The sequence below is a fragment of the Thunnus albacares genome, chromosome 13, assembly GCF_914725855.1.
Source record: "Thunnus albacares chromosome 13, fThuAlb1.1, whole genome shotgun sequence".
NCBI lineage: Eukaryota > Metazoa > Chordata > Actinopteri > Scombriformes > Scombridae > Thunnus > Thunnus albacares.
This window is the reverse complement of record NC_058118.1, coordinates 13,090,086-13,107,626: the sequence shown is the minus strand read 5'-3', so window position 1 is coordinate 13,107,626 and position 17,541 is coordinate 13,090,086. Positions and strand designations below refer to the sequence as shown.

Genomic DNA, 17,541 nt, shown 5'->3' with positions numbered 1-17,541 from the left:
ACATGAATGGACAACGTCCAAGTATTAACAGCATATAAAAAAGTGATACTGAGATAGAATAAGCATCAAGGATCCAGGTGTGTTATTTTACACATGTACATATGTAATATGTGTACATTTAATACAAGAGAAAATCATCCTTAACCCTATTCTGTGGTCAGACTCAGGGTTAAACTTGTTTTGGAAAGGTATATATAAAGAAATAGAACATATCATTATTTTATTTTCTTTTTAACGAGTGAATTGGTAAGTAAAAGGTTAATATCGGTTGACACTATTAAGAATGCCCTCAAACTACTAGCAATAGATGGCCTCTAAATTCAATACACAGACCAAATGACATATAAAATATGGGTGCGTTTGTATGATAAAATATAGATGATCATTTTTAATTCCCTTTTTGTTCTTAAGGTCTTGACATGATAATTTTCTTGTCCATTATTATTTCATTTGGGCATACACAATGGGCAGAACCATTTTCAATATCAAAAAGAAGAAATTCTTGGAAATGCAACAATTAAAAAGTTAAAAACTATGCAAAGCCCCCTGTCTCTACAGACCTACTTCATGCTAACATGTTGTATTTATTGCCTTCTGTTGCTAAACCATTTTAAAATCCCATAATTTCTTCCTCCTGGAAAAGTAATGACTTAATAGTGTACCAGTAAGATTGTGTAAAAACTCCAGCAAACATTGATTTATGAACAGCCCTCATCTAAGTTACCACCCAGTTAACTCCCAACTGTTAATTAATTATCATCCAGTTTTCTTAAAGTATTCCTAAACACTCTCTGACCTTTGAGATGCTCTCCCTCAAGCTAGGTGAGCGCTGCCTGCGGGTGGTGGTGGTAGCCATAGTGGTGGTGGTTTCCATGATTGTGGTAGACATATCGGACACAGCCAGCGGGGTGGCGGAGGTGGTGTCGGTGGTCAGCACAGAGAGTGAGTCCCCGACCAGACGCAGGTTCCCCTCCACCTGAACACTGGGGTCATTTTCTGCTGCCAGTTTGAGCACCTGGAGACCGTTGTAGTAGAGCCCTGAAATCTGACCCTGGAAGGGTCGACCCTTGTCATGACCGCCAATTTTAATGGCTGCCTGGCTGTTAAAGATGGTCAACTGTCTCCCTAAAGTTAGACAGAGACATGGAGAAAGAGAAAGACAGAAAAAGGGAGAGAATGGAACAGTAGACATAGAGAAGTCATATGAGAGAGCTTGCACAGGAACATAATTTGGACCAGGTGGGACTTAGTGATTATAGACATTATAGTTAGTAAATTGTTTAAAGCTTGATTTAGATTTTAACTTTAAAAGGGGTTAGTTAGCAGCAAGTTTATAACTTAGACTTTACACATGCAGGTTACAATAATCAGAGGAGGCTTAAAGATTACATTTAGGTGTCTATTTACGTGTTTTGATAGGACAGAGATAGTCATTTTGAATTCTCCCTAAAGAAGTTAGCAAAGTGTCTGTAGGGAAAAGGGACAGATGTTTTCCAGGATATTTATTTATCTCTCTCTTAACTCCAGAATATACGGTGCAAGAATGCTTATCTTATGACTTCTTTTTACAAGACTGGGCAAATTATTAAAATGGATATCTTCTTACTCTATACTTTAGACTGTGTAAAGCTAAATGACAATATAAGCTAAACACCCCTCCCCTTGCTGACTTTATCAGCCATTAGGCCATTAAAACATGCTCTGCTCTGGTTTTCCCCCTAGTCCAATTGTTTCACCTCCTGAAAGGGGCAATGATATCTAACAGCGCCATTGTCAGCAGCTTTTCTGATAAGCAGTGTTACATCAGAGGAGGAGGACTGCAGTAATGGGCCCATCTCAGGAGAATACTTATTAGCAAAGTTAATGGCTGCATCAGTGATCTACTTTAACAGCCTGTCAGGGCTGTTCTGTCGCAGCAAAAAATGTCAGCTTGGGATTGTAAAATGGTCATTGTCGTGCATGGTAAGGTAATACAAGGCTGCAGGGAACAAGAAAGGGAGAAGGGGTTCATCTGATGTGAACACATCCAGGTGTTGAGGTTTAATCTTTCAGTTTAGGAGGAACGAGAACTTATGTCACATGTTAGTTTCATTACACAGCATTTTAATTATTTTTAAATAGAATAATTACACACAGTATCTAATTACACACAGTGGTTAAGAGGGACGATAGGAGTTTAGACATGGGTTATGTGTTTTTAGTTAATTGGTTTAAAATCTTTGTTAAGGGTGCAGCTTTTCCACAAGGTGCAAGGGTGACAAAGAATAAATGGCAAGTATGCTATACCCCTATTGCTTTGAATTTTATGACACTTGTTTTGGAGGGCACTTTGTGGTCATCAAAATTCATAGCCAATATGAAGTCCAATTAAATTGGAGGTATACATCTGGGTAACAGCACTTGATCCTTGTCACCCTTGTCTTCTGGCACTGCATCGCTCATGGGGGAAAGGTTATTTAGTAGTTATTTCAAGGATTCATTAATTAATCAATTAATTTTTACCTTTATCGAGTAGCCACTCGTCAACTACCCGACCAAGTCTGTACGGGATTCTTTGTCTAGCAATAGCCAGTCGTTCATTATCATAGTGTCCTTCAAAGAATTTGGAGAGACAGATTAAAGGTTAAAGTCTGCAAGCTGAAAGATCACAGGGTTAGAAACAGTGTTATAATAGCTAACAGGTTTAACAAGTTATCAATTTTAACCCATCTGTGAGTTAAAAGAAACTTGAGCTTTACTTAGTGTTATCTAGTTATTAAGAGTAACAGTGTTAATGCTAATTAGAGTAATGTTTAGGCTATTTATAATGTGCTACACTAGTTAGTGTTATTTAACTATTTTTAAGCAAAGCTTAATCTTCAGTAAAAAGCAATTACAGTAAAATGAAAAATTGTTTTATGTACTGTATAAAAAAGAGGTTAATTCAGGTAAACATGACAAAAATCTGCCACTTGAACAAAGACAATCAGGAAAACGGTTGTCACATTTAGACAGTCATACATATTCTGTAGTTAAAGCAGAAACAGACATTAGCCTTTCAAACTGACTGGAGTCATTATAGAGAGCTGAAATCTTGCCCTATTGAAGTTCCACAATATATTTTTTAATGTATAATGTATTGTATGATATAAAATGTGTTTTTACAGCAGCTCCTGTGAGATATTGATAGCGTGTCTGCATCAAAGACTCATGGGAGCTGTAGTTGTTTTTATAGTATGTCTTTGTACAAGACTTTCAGACTTCATTAACAAGTCCAGTAGTGAATAAACATCTAGAATTTGATTACACAATACATCATTTCTGATTTTGGAGATATCTCTAAAAGAAAAGCTTAACTACATTGTGGAATTAAGGCTAATAGGACAGAAGCTGCTCTCAAGTGGGGCAGGACTTCAGCTCTCTATTTAACACATGCAACGATAAAAGAGTAACTATTCAAATGAAAATAACTACAGGAAATATATGATCAAAAGTTTAAGAACATGAAATGCCAAGTTTCTGGACAATAGGAGATCCCAATCAATGTTAATACCATAAATACTCTTCATTCAGTCTAGTACTGATCTAGCACTGAAGAATTTCTCACAATCATGAGCCACAAGGTTCTGACTTAGTAACTAGTAAATTCTTGTTGACATTAGTTATAAATTACTAGATGTGTTGGGCATCTTGTTCCATTTGGTGTTTATTAATGACAGGTTATCTGAAAATATGCTCAACTCTGCAACTACGAATAAAATGTAAATAAATAGATACAAATAAATAAGTATTAAGTCAAAGTCAGCTGTGTTGTTGGACATGGGATAATAATGAATGTATGAAAAGGATCAGGATTACAGAGCAACATGGAAAAGGAGGCACAGTACATGATGGTGCATGACAGTTACAGTGAAGCTTACTTAGACTATGTCTTTACTGTAAGCTTAAATATACACAAAGCAGATTTGGAAATAAGTAAAGCTGAATATTCATTGAGCCTCCGGAGAGCTGCAGACAGTGCCTTTGTATTTTTGCCCACGGATGTTAGAAGACGTTGTATTGCTCCTCACTTCGTGTTGTTTCATATCCATTTAAAGCATAAAAAGATCAATTATGTTTCCTTTTTCTCTTAACTGTCACGTAAGCCTGTATGCTCCCTTTACTGCAAAATTACAGTTATTTATGATTTATGTTTGCTTTACTCATTTAACATTAGAGATGTTTCAAAAACTGCTGATTACTGAATGGGAGCTGACAAAGTGTGCACACATGCACGGCCTCCACTATTACTCAATTTTGATTTATGTACAACTGTGGTATGTGTGTGTGTGTGCTTAGAGCACCAGCTGGAGGCAGAGAGGGGACTTGGTTTCCTCCCGCTATGCCAGCTGGTGCACCTGTTCTGAATAAGGTAAATTGGTGGATTGGTTCAGAACAGGTTAAAGCACAGCCGGTGGTGATCACATTATGTATGTTTGTTTTATTTTTTATTTATGGTCTTGTGTATATTAAGTACGTATATATATACTGTGGGTAAGCCTTGAACCTTTCGGAAAATGTGTGTCTCAATACTGACGGACTTTCTGCAAGTTGTATCTTCTCTTTGTGTGTTTGTAGATACTTCGTTTTGCCTTTGTGCCTATGCAGATCTGGTCACAACATGAATGTATTTGAAATTGCTAAAGGCTATGAGCCATAAACAAATATTTCTAATGTTGTTAATTATATCAATCTGTTTGTGTAAATGTGACATTTTCAAGTGTTAGTGATCACCAGGGGACAAGTGAATCAAAACCAAAGCACGATAACAACAGTATTGTTCATGCCAACAAGAATTTATCCTTGATTTATCGTCTAATAGCAACATATTAGATGACAAACTGGTTAGTCAGTACATGTCTCTTTAGACCTGGACCAGAGGTTGGTAGATTATCCACAAATAAATATTGTATTAGACTCACTTGAACCACATACTGTATGTCTTAACAAACTTACAAAAAGCCAATTTTAGAGGAAAGGTGAGAAAAAAAAGCTGAATTTACTGTTAAGTGAGGATGTTTTTCTCATCTGCTACAGGCTTCCTCACCTTTTTGCCAAACTGGCTGCAAAAATGACAGCGGCTGATGAAAATTCTTTCACTGCTAGATAGCACGACAGTTTGAGGCAAATGTATCAATTTCAGATTATTAGATTGTTTATGCAATATGGCAGTTTTCAGTTGTATGTGTTTGGCAACTTAATAGATGGCCTATAGAGTGATGGAATAGCTATGGGAGAGCTGAATTATAATAAGCCACTGGGCAAATTGCCAGTCTTTCTTTTTTTTTTTTGCAAACAGTACATTTCACACCTGCTCATTTGAACATTTATGTTTTATAGGCAGACATGCAGTCCTCTCTCTCTAGTCCAGATGCTCCATGCTGTCTCTCTATCTATCATATAACCATGTCGTTCCTCCCATTAGTCTTACCTGGAGGGTAACGCTCAATGACTGGATGGTTGTCCACCTGGAGAGTGGCATTGCCACCGCTGCGTGTGAAGCGCACAACATGGTACTTGCCGTCATTTACTATGACAGCAGGCTCATCGATGGTGATGTCATCTGTTCCCACATTGAAGATAACACCAATTTTTCCTTGATCCTGCAGGTGAAAAACAAAGAATGACTGTGACACATTCATTTCTATGTGATATTCACTCATAAAGAGCAGACTATATTGTTCGTGTATGAGGAATCCTTTGGCTACCTCAGGGTTGTCGAGACAGAAACCTTGCTTAAGCAGTAAAAGCAGATCTTTTGTGACACGGGCAGTATGTTTAGTTCTTTCTTTAGGGTTCAACACCATTCCCCCTCAACAGCCGGCTCAGGTTTCCTGATGTGGATCACTCTTGACAGAATCCTGCTGTTTCTCTTTTGGTTCACTAGCTTCTCTCCCTGTCAGCCTCTCCCTGCTCCTGCCAACCTTCCTCAAAGGTCAAATCTGCTTCCCAAGCCAGCCTTTGGGTGGCACTAATAAGAAACATTGGAAACAAACTGTGCTGGATCTCTTTGCCTGTCTGGCCTTTGCACATTCACTGCCTTGCAGTCTCTCTGAATGCAACACAAGGTCAAAATGCTAATGTGTTTTTAAGAGACACTGCGAGAAACAGCACACAAATCTGCAGGAGCACGACATTACACTTTAACTCTGCTGACTACTGTAGTGCTGACTAACTATGATGAAAATACAAATGACATAAAAAATCACAATGCAGCTGGATAATCAGTAATCATAGTATAAAACAGGACACATTTCAGCATTAAGTATATAATAGTAAATGTCGGCGAACCAAATAACAGTGCATATTTTTGGAACTCATTCAACAGGCAGTCAAGTGATCATGAAATTAATGTCTGTTGTATAGTATGTCTAACATGCACAATAGCATGTTGTACAGGCGGGTAAATCCTCATTACATTATCTAATAATTATAATAAGTAACTTTTAGGCTGTGTAGTTTACCCCAATATCATCTGTCACTCAGTTGCGCACTATCAAGTCTGCAGGGTTTTATTCAGCAGCTGCTTGCACTATATAACACCTTCAACCAGTGAGGAAGTAAACAGTGAAATTGGTTGGTGTTTGGGGGTTGTGTTTTATTGAAATGAAATCCTGCAGGTCATGCATGGCACATGATGTGCACAATATTTACTGGCCTTGCAGGCAAGATGTAAATATCTTCAACACTGGGTCTTGCATTGCATTTGGATTTCCAGGCTTTACTGTAATAACTGTACTGACTGAAGGACGAATTTCTTCTTATATATTCCTTGATATATGCAATTTAATATAAGTGATCGTTCCCTTTCACCATACTTCAAGTATTGTATTGCTGACTGAAAGATCAGAAATTCATATATGAAGACAGAAATACGTCTTTTCTTGCCATGATGGTGGCTTCTATTGTGTGATTCAAAACCTGTCTCAGAGCTTTGCTCTCACTCTGTAATTATATGTAAAATCCTTCTAGAAACCTTCTGAATTTGAAATAATTATTCATGCTGACACGGTTGGTGTTAAATACAGAAATGTTAAGTGTCTTCAGAGACCTTGAACATCCCATTAATAATATTTAAAGCCTGAGAAATTAACTTCTAACTTATTTTATATGAAGGAGCTCTATCTCTCTTCACATTGCAGGTCAGCAGGGGGTCTATAGCTCTTTGAGATGGCTCTATAGATTGTTCTCTTTCTGAGTTCTGCAATCACTAGAAGTTGTCCTGAAACCATGAAGAAGCAGCTATGTCTGACCAACTTATGACACAGGAACTACAGCTGGATAATCAAATTCAAAAATGTCGAAAAGAAGATGAAAGCCCTTTATGACAAATGTCTAACCACTCACAGTTACTCACTTTATGAATATGTGAGTTCATTAAAGTCAATGTTGCTATAGATTAGTGGGAGTCAGCAAGGTTTCATAATGTGCTGTGAAACAACTCCCAGGTCACATTTTAAGATACAAAAGAAACCACATTATCATCTTTTATATATACATTATTTATATTCCTTATATTGTTTGTAAGAAATATCCGGTCTACTTGTATTCTTAACATGCAGAGCTATTTGGTGTTCAAGGTTTAATTACTCTTCCCAAGAAGTGACCCCCTGAGTATTCATTAGGCAACTCAGGTCAAATTCAGTCCATGTCCTGGACAACAATTAACATCTCCAAGGCCAGAACAGTCTCCAAAGGCTTCAGCAAAAGCGTCGCCTCTATTTTGTAGTCGTAGAGCATGATTACAAAACAGTCCCAAAGCACCTTTTGACAGATGGCAAAGCAAAACTGCTACATTCTAGTTAAAACTTGGCTTTTCCACTTCATTTTTTTTTCTTTTTTGCAAGAGGCTACTTAACGCCTGTGTGTTTGGGTATAAAGCTACTCAGACAGATCCTCATGAAAAGCTACGCAGTCTCACACCCAGCTGTTTTGACAAGAACATCAGCTCTGCTGGAGGAAGCATTTCCTTGGAGTATTCTCTGTTCCCACTGGAGTTTTAAGTGTGGAATCTCAACTCTCATCTCAGTTGCAGACCACTCTACTTCATATTAGCTGAAAAGAACTGATTACAGTAAGAGTGGGGTATTATTATAAGGGCTGATCTGTGATGAGATGAGTAAGAAGAGGACATTGACAATTCTATGACACACTGATATATTTTTAAACAGAGCATAAAGTGGACAGATCAGCTGTGTTTCTCTTTACTGGATATCTTTACTTCTCCTCTAAGCAAGGTGGGAGCTTGCAATGATAGTGTGGGAAACACAGACGACTTATCTTTCCTTTTCCTAAACGAATTATAAAGTAACTCCCCTCCTTATCACACTCAGCATAGTGATAATGTATGTATTGCTAACATAAAAAGAACCTTGTAAATAAAAACAATAGTAAAATGTTTTTTCTAATCCCAGCTGTGAAACAAGACACTTTTCCTTTCTTCATACAGGAGATTACTGGATTGAAATGACAGATCATTATAAATCATGCACCATGAATGAAAATGAATGCTGTTTTCTAATTCCTTTGAACTGTTACACATTTCCTAAATGATCAAAGGCATTATTTTCTCTAAAACGAGTTATATCTGAAAATATTGAGTTATTGCTATAAAATGTGTTTTGGCTGCACAGTCTGTGTGAACAAGCGCTGATTGCATTTAAAGTGAACATTACACTCTAGTTATCTTTTATATACAATATTAAGCAACCGAAGCACACATCATCAGATTTATATCTAACTTTCCATCACAAATTTGAAATGAAGAACACAAATTTGTCTGGAGCACATACAGACAGCCTAGTGAGTTTTGTGTTTCGGTCCCCACATATATAAATGAGGCATTAAGAAAGAATTCCCCATTCAGATAACAATGTTAGGAGCCAAATTGCTTGAGACTCTTCTTCTGCATTAACAAAATGCACAAGAAATCAACTTATGGAATCAACCACAGTCCACCAGGTTACTGTTAAACTTCACATCTTCACCTGTTATACTGTAAAATTGCATCTTCTACACTCCTAATTGTCTTCATCTTACGCAATGCATCTTCTGTTTTATCCTTTAGTCGCTCATTAAAAATATAACCATGCAAAGTAGCATTAGCCTCTCTCATATACTCTCTAGTGAATATGGTAATGGTTTATTTCTTTGTCTTTGAAGCTTACATGTGCCATCCTCAAAGTGATGGTTTCCTTGACCATTTTAACGCTGCAGTCTTCTGTCCGACGTGCGCTCACTTAGTAATGTTTATTTTGTTGCGTATGGGGTTATCTGTAATTCAAAATTGCTGTTTTAATGACACATTGTAAGCACTGACAATCAGAGCTGTAAAGACTTATTCTTTTCTAAATTATCAGTGGATGGAAATCTATTGGCAGTCACATTTAATCTCTTTGCTTTAATAGTCTTGTCTATTAATCAAGAGTATTTAAAACGCAAAGAAAGTGCTCTTCTCATATCAGGCGCCCACATTTATTCTTAAGGAAGAGTATTGACCCCTTCATTGCCTGATTTACACCCTTTCATGAAGATCTGCTATGATTATTCATCATATTGTAGTTTTGAATAGAAAGCTTGATGTCTGAGGAAGATTATAAGAATTGAATTCTGTTCTAAGGCACCAAATCCCTGCAGCAAATCAAACTCATATATCACCTGTTTCTTTTACTATTTTCAACCCTCCCTGGTGGCCAGTGTTATTTTGATAAGTGTACTGCTACTCTCTGTCTTCACCTAGTTTTCTGAGTTTTCCTCTTCTTCAATGGATGCGCAGAGAAAGGACATCAAATGTGGAAAAAAAGGTGTCATTATTAATATGCATAAATAAATTACAACTTAGGTCTCAGGAAAAAAACAGGAAGGTGTGATATCATAATGTGTAGTTAGAGATACCAAAAAAAGACAACCTCGACACCCTCTTAACTCTTTTTGATCCCCCACTGCCGAGCCGAAATAAGGTGTCAAAGTAAGCAATCAGTCAGGGTGCAAGGACTTGGCAGATGTTAGAAAAAATCTTTTCAACTGGCTTTGCATACAAGCAGCAGCCTCTGCATTTATTAGCAACAGTCTGAGGCTGGCAAGGTCAGTTTCACACTTTCAAAAATGGAAATACAATTTAAATGAGACAGTTTGAAAAAAAAAAAAAAACATCCAGGAGAGGATTTGCAGCACCAAACATGTTGAGTAACTAATAGGCACAGCAGTCAAATGGTGTTATGGCAATTAACTGTAGAAACTGGCACATCATGTTGTAACACAAACACTTTTGTTAGATGTTACACAATATGTTTCAGCTTTCAGTCTCAAAACTATTTTTGGATATTAATGTCCTGAGTATGAAACTACTATCTTCCCTCTTTTAGGCCATGATTAAGAAACACAGAACATCAGCGTGAAATTGTGAACACAATGCTGTACACTCAACATCTATTACATGTCTGTCTGTCCAGGGAGAGGGATCCCTCCTCTATTGCTCTTCCTGAGGTTTCTTACATTTTTTTTCCCTGTTAAAGATTTTTTTTTTGTAGGGAGTTTTTCCTTATTTCAATCGAGGGTCTAAGGGTATAAGATGTTATACTGCTGTTCATACTGTAAAGCCCCCTGATGCAAATTTGAGATTTGTGATATTGGGCTGTACAAATAAAATTGACTTGACCTGACTTGAATGAACAGAATATCAGTTAATTTTAAGATTTGCAGTGGACTGAAAGACACTTTAAATGATAAATGCAATGAATGTGATGTCACCTTTCATTCATTAAAATTAACTCACATCGTACACCTTAGAACAAGACTGAACTATCACAGTATTAACAGCAACTGGCAACATGCCATGGAAAATAATGGGGTGAATGATCAAAGGATGTTTAAAAAAATATACATTTTTGAGCTGTCTTTAGTGTGTGCATATATATTTTTTTTACAATAAGATGAATGTTTATCTCTTCACGCTTTACACACGTTTTACTGTAATGCCTGAAAAAAAAGATCTTTGTACATTTACCTAAAATATATTTGGAGAAGTCAATGAAGAGGTTTTAAACAAGTTCAGCATCGGAAATCATTTATGGATCTTATGAAGAAAATTCAAGATCAGCCCTGATGAAATACTGTCCTATTTTTAATAACTGGAGCAGCTTCAGAAAAATGAAGGATGCTTTAAAAAAAAAAGTTCTCTTTTTGAGAACAACAACAAAAAAATCATCTAATAAATAAGAGATAAACTCCAGTTGTGATTTTCATCCTGTGCTTTGACAACAGGTGTGATTTTAATTATTACACCACTCGCAGACGTTTGACAGATCTCCCCTCTGGTTTTCATCATAGCACATCTGTCTTGTGGCTACATGCTAAAAAGGCTGATTTCCCTCCAGAAAAGACACAGTTGCTGGCAGCTGCTGAGGAGTCACTTGGTTCCACCGACAGACACACGTGTGTTTATCACCAGAAAACATCTCTCAGTTTACTCGTCTTGTGTTCTATTGTATCTCCTTCTTGTGGTCATAATTTATTTGTTTCTATTTGATCTCAAAATTTGGACTCACGTGCCATGAATCAGTGATTCATTCAAGCTGTGACAAAATCTGCCTGATATCTTGTGGGCGAAATTAGAATAATGAAACAATCAATTTCAAACCTTAATAGACCGTATGAGCATGAGAGGTTTATTTATATCAATTTTCTTTATTTAAGATTGTAGCATCAATACTCTACTAACAAGCCTAATATGAGATTGTTTGCTCACACCTGCATCAACATATCTGGGAAGAAATTATGATATTTTCTCCATTCTTGATAAAACTCACTGCTATTGTTGTGATCTTTTCTCGCCCTTTTCAGGGACATAACATTTACATAATTGCTGCTGTAAATGCTTGCATGACATCTAATTTACTTGCACAACAGTGCTGTGTGAATATCACCTAAACAAATGTATCTCCTCTTGATTTTGTGCTCTTTTTCTCCCACCGACTTAAAAATAAAGTTTGAATGCAAATCACTGGCTGCTTACATCCAAACACTGGAAAATATTACTCATTAATGTTGCTCACTGATTTCCTCCGACATTATAGAGATAATTGCGGCAAATAATCTAAAAGTTTGTTATCTTGTGTTTGCAGACAGAGTGGACTCATTTCCAGTGTTCCAGTTATCTGCCCACTTCACATTGTCCTGATTTTCAGAAGGAACGGATTTTGTGTTTTTTTTTTGTTTTTTTACATGCATTTATAATCCTAATTGTATTGCTTCTACTTTCACAGACTAATGCATTAGACAGTACAACAGGACTGATTATGAGTGTCCATATAGTTGATATTAAGGGTAATTTGTGCCTTTTTCCATAGGAGAATGATGTTTGCTCTCAAATACTAGAAACCTGATTTTGGGGACATCTATAGAGGATTTCTTATTGATAAATCTGGAATAAACCAAAGCATCTAGAAAAAAATATCTGACATTCTAATATTAATGTTCATGTGTATGCTTAAATCCTCAAATTTGCTTCCCATCCTTACTATGTGCAGCTGTAGATAGTCTCCGAGCCCATGGGTGCTCTCCACTCGCACCAAGATGGCATCCTTCTGCTGACTGCTGAAGCCCACGGCTAAACGGTCGGCTCGGGTGCTCGGCCGCTCGTTGGGGGCCCAGGTGAATGTGATGAGAGCACCTCCTTTCCCGAAGATATATGTGGTTCCAGCTGGGAACAGAGACAGAAAGAGAAAGATGAGGAGATGATAGTACTCAGAGACAACAAAGAGTGCTTTCGGAGCAGTGAATAGGTAGTATTGATTTATGAAACACAATTGGTCGATGTTTTCTAGTTTTCAGCTTGAGATACAGCTGCTTTTGTTCAAGGACGACTATTCAAACATTATTCAATTTTCTTCTTGAAGCACCATCACCTGTATGGAGATGAGATTTAGATTTGAGACACTCAATCTTTCATTTTTCAAAATTGTACAGCAGTCAGAAAAGCACAAACCAGGAATAAAGAAAGAGAGATTTGTTAAAGAGGTCTGCTTCACTCTTTAAATCAGTATGATGAAGCTTTACATTCACAGACATAAACTAATGGCAACAGAAGAGCTTCACAGCAGCATCTTTAATTTTTATGATCCCACATGGCTCTAAAACCACATGACTGTTAATACTGAGGCAGGTCTTGTTGGTCCAACACTATGGACATCAAAAAAATGAGCTTTGCCACACAATTAATTCACTGAAATCAGACAAAGATGGAATCAAGGATGGGAAATATAGATTATATCTGCAACTTTACATATGTGCTGTATTCCTTTTTTTGTATATTATCCAATGCTTCTCTAATAACAAGGCACTGTATCATTTACTGTCATTATCATTTGCCTGGTCTCATCATCTCACTTGCAGTACTTCATCTCTTCATCAAACACCATCTACAGTAATTACAGCACTTATCAAGCAATTTAGTGTATGTGCTTTGCAATTTATGAGGGTGCCAAATTTATGGTTTTGACCCTGTACTTACATTGTTGCTGATACAGTATAGATAGTTGTCTGGGTTCTTATTTGCAAATACTTTTTGATTTTTTAATGGATATTGTTTGCTTTTTTAAAAGACCTTCTGATGAAATATGAAACACTAAGTGATTTATGTGAAGTGGCTGTTTAAAAAGCATTGATTAAGCACTGATAAATATTCATCCACCTGCTCATACAGTATCTAGCAGATGCGTGGCAAAGCAATAATGTCTGCTTAAACTTTTATCATGCAAGTTATTCCGCTTAAGGATTCCTGTCTCCTTAAGATGAATGATGCATATTTTTTTTGTTAATTTATCATTTACATGTCTTGCAGCTGAGATACCTGAGAAAATTCATGTAGTCTTGAGCTTAAATCCATTTGCTGATCTGCTTGTAAATCAGGCAGCACTTGATGATATGATGTATTCTTAACCTCCAAGACACCTCAGATTGTTAATTAAATACACATTTGCATAGGAAAACAGAGCTATAATAGATTTTTTTTCATGAAAATTTGAATCAAATTTAAATCACTCTTCTCAGGAGGAGATTATTCTTTTAGGACAGTTAGGATTTCAGGTGTTGAAGGCAAATCGAGACAGATACTGCAGTCCTCAGATGAACACATTGCTGCGCAATTGTGTGTGTGTGTGTGTGTGTTAGATACGTAGTCATTATAAAACAAGGTACAGCAGAAATGACCTTTATAGTACACCAGAAATACATGTTAGTGCTTGTTGTAACACCTGAAATGTAAGTGTTTCAGTTGTTTTTACAACTGATATTTTTCAATATCCGAACCCCTTAAGTGAAGCATAGAGAAACTCTTGAGACAAAATTGTAGCTTCAATTTCAACCGAGTAAGAGGACTTAAGTACTCTTCTGCTGGATGTAATGGGCTCTCACAACAAAGGTTTCTTATTGATGGAACTAACTGCTAGTCGAACGCTTTCTTAACATTAAACACTCACTCCAAAGGCTTGAAAACACCTTGTACTGACTTTGCATTTAATTAAAGGCCAGGTTCTCTGATAGGGGTTTGTTTCAAACCATATTATTTCTTACTGAGCTAATCTTAATTAATGTCTGGGATTTGCAGTCAAATGTGAGTCGGTGACATTAGTTACATCAAGGAGTCTCAGTGAGTGGGCTTTATTGGTTTCTTCCTTTGAGTGAAAGTTATCTACATCTGGCCTCTCAGTCTGACCTCTTTTCTGCTCAATAAAAGCACTTTTCTTTCTGTTTGAGGGAATTATGTGTAAAGATCTCTGTGTTTTATACAATGTCTAATGGATTTTTTGGAATTATTTTTCAATTTACTTGCTTACTTACTTTCATACTTCTGAGAAAGGACTAACTATAAGGCTTGGACACAACATCATGAATCCACGAACAATTGCATACATTCCAATAAAACAGCCTTGCAACAATTACTATTAATTTTTTTGTTAATGTATGTTCCAAAATAATAAAATCCATTCCAATAAAACAACAAACTACAACAATCTCAACAAAAATCAAACATTCAAAGCTTCACATTGGTGGTATTTGTTGCATTGCATTATGACATACAACCCTACATGATTTCTCACTTTGTTTGCTATTTTGAAACCAAACAAACAAGCAGGCAAAGCCATGTTGTGGTCATTCACCATATTCTGAGACCCCATTTCACATCTGGTCTCATTTCAAATTTCCCTGCCCAATATAACAATTTCAAAGGACACTCAGGACACTCAAACCCCAGGCTGTTTTTGTACCCAATTTGGGATCCCTAAAAACTTGGTAGATCATTACACACAATACATTCAGTAATATGGTGAGTAAGGGTTGCTATTAGAAAAAGTGACCATGACCATGACCAAACTAACAGCTTACAAAAAAGCACACATGAATTCATAACATGTGAAACACACCGTTGCACATATGATTTTCAGATATTCTCATGTGAAAACAGTCATTTCATATGTAACATCACATCTAAAACACATTTTACACGTGATAAATTCACATATAGGCACATTTCACTTGTGAAACCATGTATTTCATATATTATTTAAATGATGTAACACACTGTTGAGGAAACGATGTCTTCCTATGTTAAAACAAATGCTTCCCCTTATCAAGGAAACTCACAACAGCTACTGAACACTGAAACTGTAGTGTTTTGTGTAGAGACATAGAAAATTAGAGGGAGAATCGGGAGTAACATGAGTTCCTGTAATGTGCGCCATAAAATATGAAATCCTAACACACCTGCAGAAACACGTGGGAGCATCTGTTGTACACACAGATGCCTTAACTCCTGCATTAATCATAACTTTACACGTAAAGCATTTCATTACTCCGCTGCGCCTCTCTGTTCTGTCTCCTCCAATCTCTTCTTCGTAGTCTGCGGTAGACCTGCATCAAATAAAGCACGCAGTAAATCACTCCTGTTAAGATTATTACTGTAAACGTCGCACTCCTCTCCCTTGAAGCGGCTCTTCTCTCTCTCTCTCTCTCTTCTCTTGTCTCATGGCTGTACAATACATCTGTGCTTGAATAATAGGGCTCCCTTGGAGATTCTCTACTGCAAAATGTGTGCTGTATATCACATCATTATTAGTAGGGAACCTTGATAATTAATTATACTGTACACAGGCACTGAAATGCTCCTGGTGCTGTATTATTCTTGAATATTATATAGGTATTGTGATAGATGATTTTCTCTATAAAAGTTTAATTGTAAGTATATTAAAACCCTTTTGTTGGTGTCATACATTACAGAGGTCAGCAGAATCATACAGTGCTTTTGTAGCTTTTTACAGGCATTGCAATAATGTCACTGATGCTCCCAGATTCATATAAAGCAGCCTTGATTTTCTGTCACGTCTTAATGGATATCTGCACAACAAATGCAACATCATGGACTGTTTGTTTGCACCAAGATGCATAATACCCACTCAACACATCCTGTCCTTTTCTTTTGTGCTCTCAGCCAGCTGAATACGCAAGAGACGAGGTTACATGCTCAAAGGACTCGCAAAGTACACTAAAACACTGGGGATAATTTGCATCACACATAACAGTTAAGATATGAAAAGGTTTAAATGCACCCCCCCCAGCCTGCTGTTTGTAAAGAAATGGAGAATTCCTGTGGCCTGAGTGAGTGAGTAGTCCCTCCCATGATATTATTAATCGTGATTTTTGAATAAGAGGCTGAAAAAATAATCATGAACCATACAAAAGACAACTACCATCACTTTAACACGATAAAAACAAAGACGAGGCACAAACAGCAAATTACTCATACTCTTAAAACCATTTCTGGTTATTATGAATCCCACTGGCAGAGTACGCACACCCAGAAGTGTCATGTCCATTGAACTTGAGGTGACTCGAATATTTGAGATTGGATGGCTTTAGAAATTGTTCAAATCTATTTTCACAAAAAAGGCCAAATCCACAAAAGGATTGTGCCTCTAAACATCTGCAAATGAGACAAAAAGACAGCGTGTAATTCATAAAGCACCCACAAAGGGTGAAATGCACTGCAAACTGCGCTACAAAACAAATAGCATCACGGTGCAGCTCTGCCATTTGCATGTATGTAAATTAGATAATATTCATACATTTGGTGCAAAATTGGCCCCTATCTATGCAAATAAGCCTTGTCGCAAAAACAGTCTAATTCACAAAGACCAGCACTAATTGCCACACACAATTAGGGTGGAGTTATTAGCGTCTTCAGATAGTTGCTGTTAACTGCCCGCACACTCACTCTTAATTCATTTTCTCTCTCTCTCTCTTCTCAAATCTTCAAGCTTGTGAGGCTTGACTGATATTGAATTGATATTGAATGATATTAAGGGTGAAATCTTCAGTCAAACGTTGGGGGGTATCAAGTGGGTTTGGGGTGGTAGCCTTATCTCGGACTTTCAGCTACTTAAAAATAAAAATGTTCTGACAGCTCTGATGGAACTCAGGATTCATCCATAAGAGCTGCTTTATTATTACAAACTATTCCTCTGTATA

At 36.9% G+C, this 17,541-nt stretch overlaps 1 protein-coding gene across 6 annotated transcripts in view; it reads right to left on the bottom strand.

Moving 5' to 3' along the window:
* nrxn2a (neurexin 2a) overlaps positions 1–17,541 on the bottom strand; it is a 120,996-nt gene that overhangs the window by 5,215 nt on the left and 98,240 nt on the right. For 4 of the 6 annotated variants that reach the window (XM_044370836.1, XM_044370837.1, XM_044370839.1 and 1 more), the window contains 4 exons: positions 12,537–12,718; positions 5,450–5,621; positions 2,503–2,592; positions 797–1,125 (listed from right to left, as the gene is read on the bottom strand). In XM_044370836.1, the coding sequence (XP_044226771.1) occupies positions 797–1,125; positions 2,503–2,592; positions 5,450–5,621; positions 12,537–12,718 (773 nt within the window). The remainder of the gene's footprint in view (positions 1–796; positions 1,126–2,502; positions 2,593–5,449; positions 5,622–12,536; positions 12,719–17,541) is intronic. The other 2 variants (XM_044370840.1, XM_044370841.1) reach the window with 1 other exon arrangement.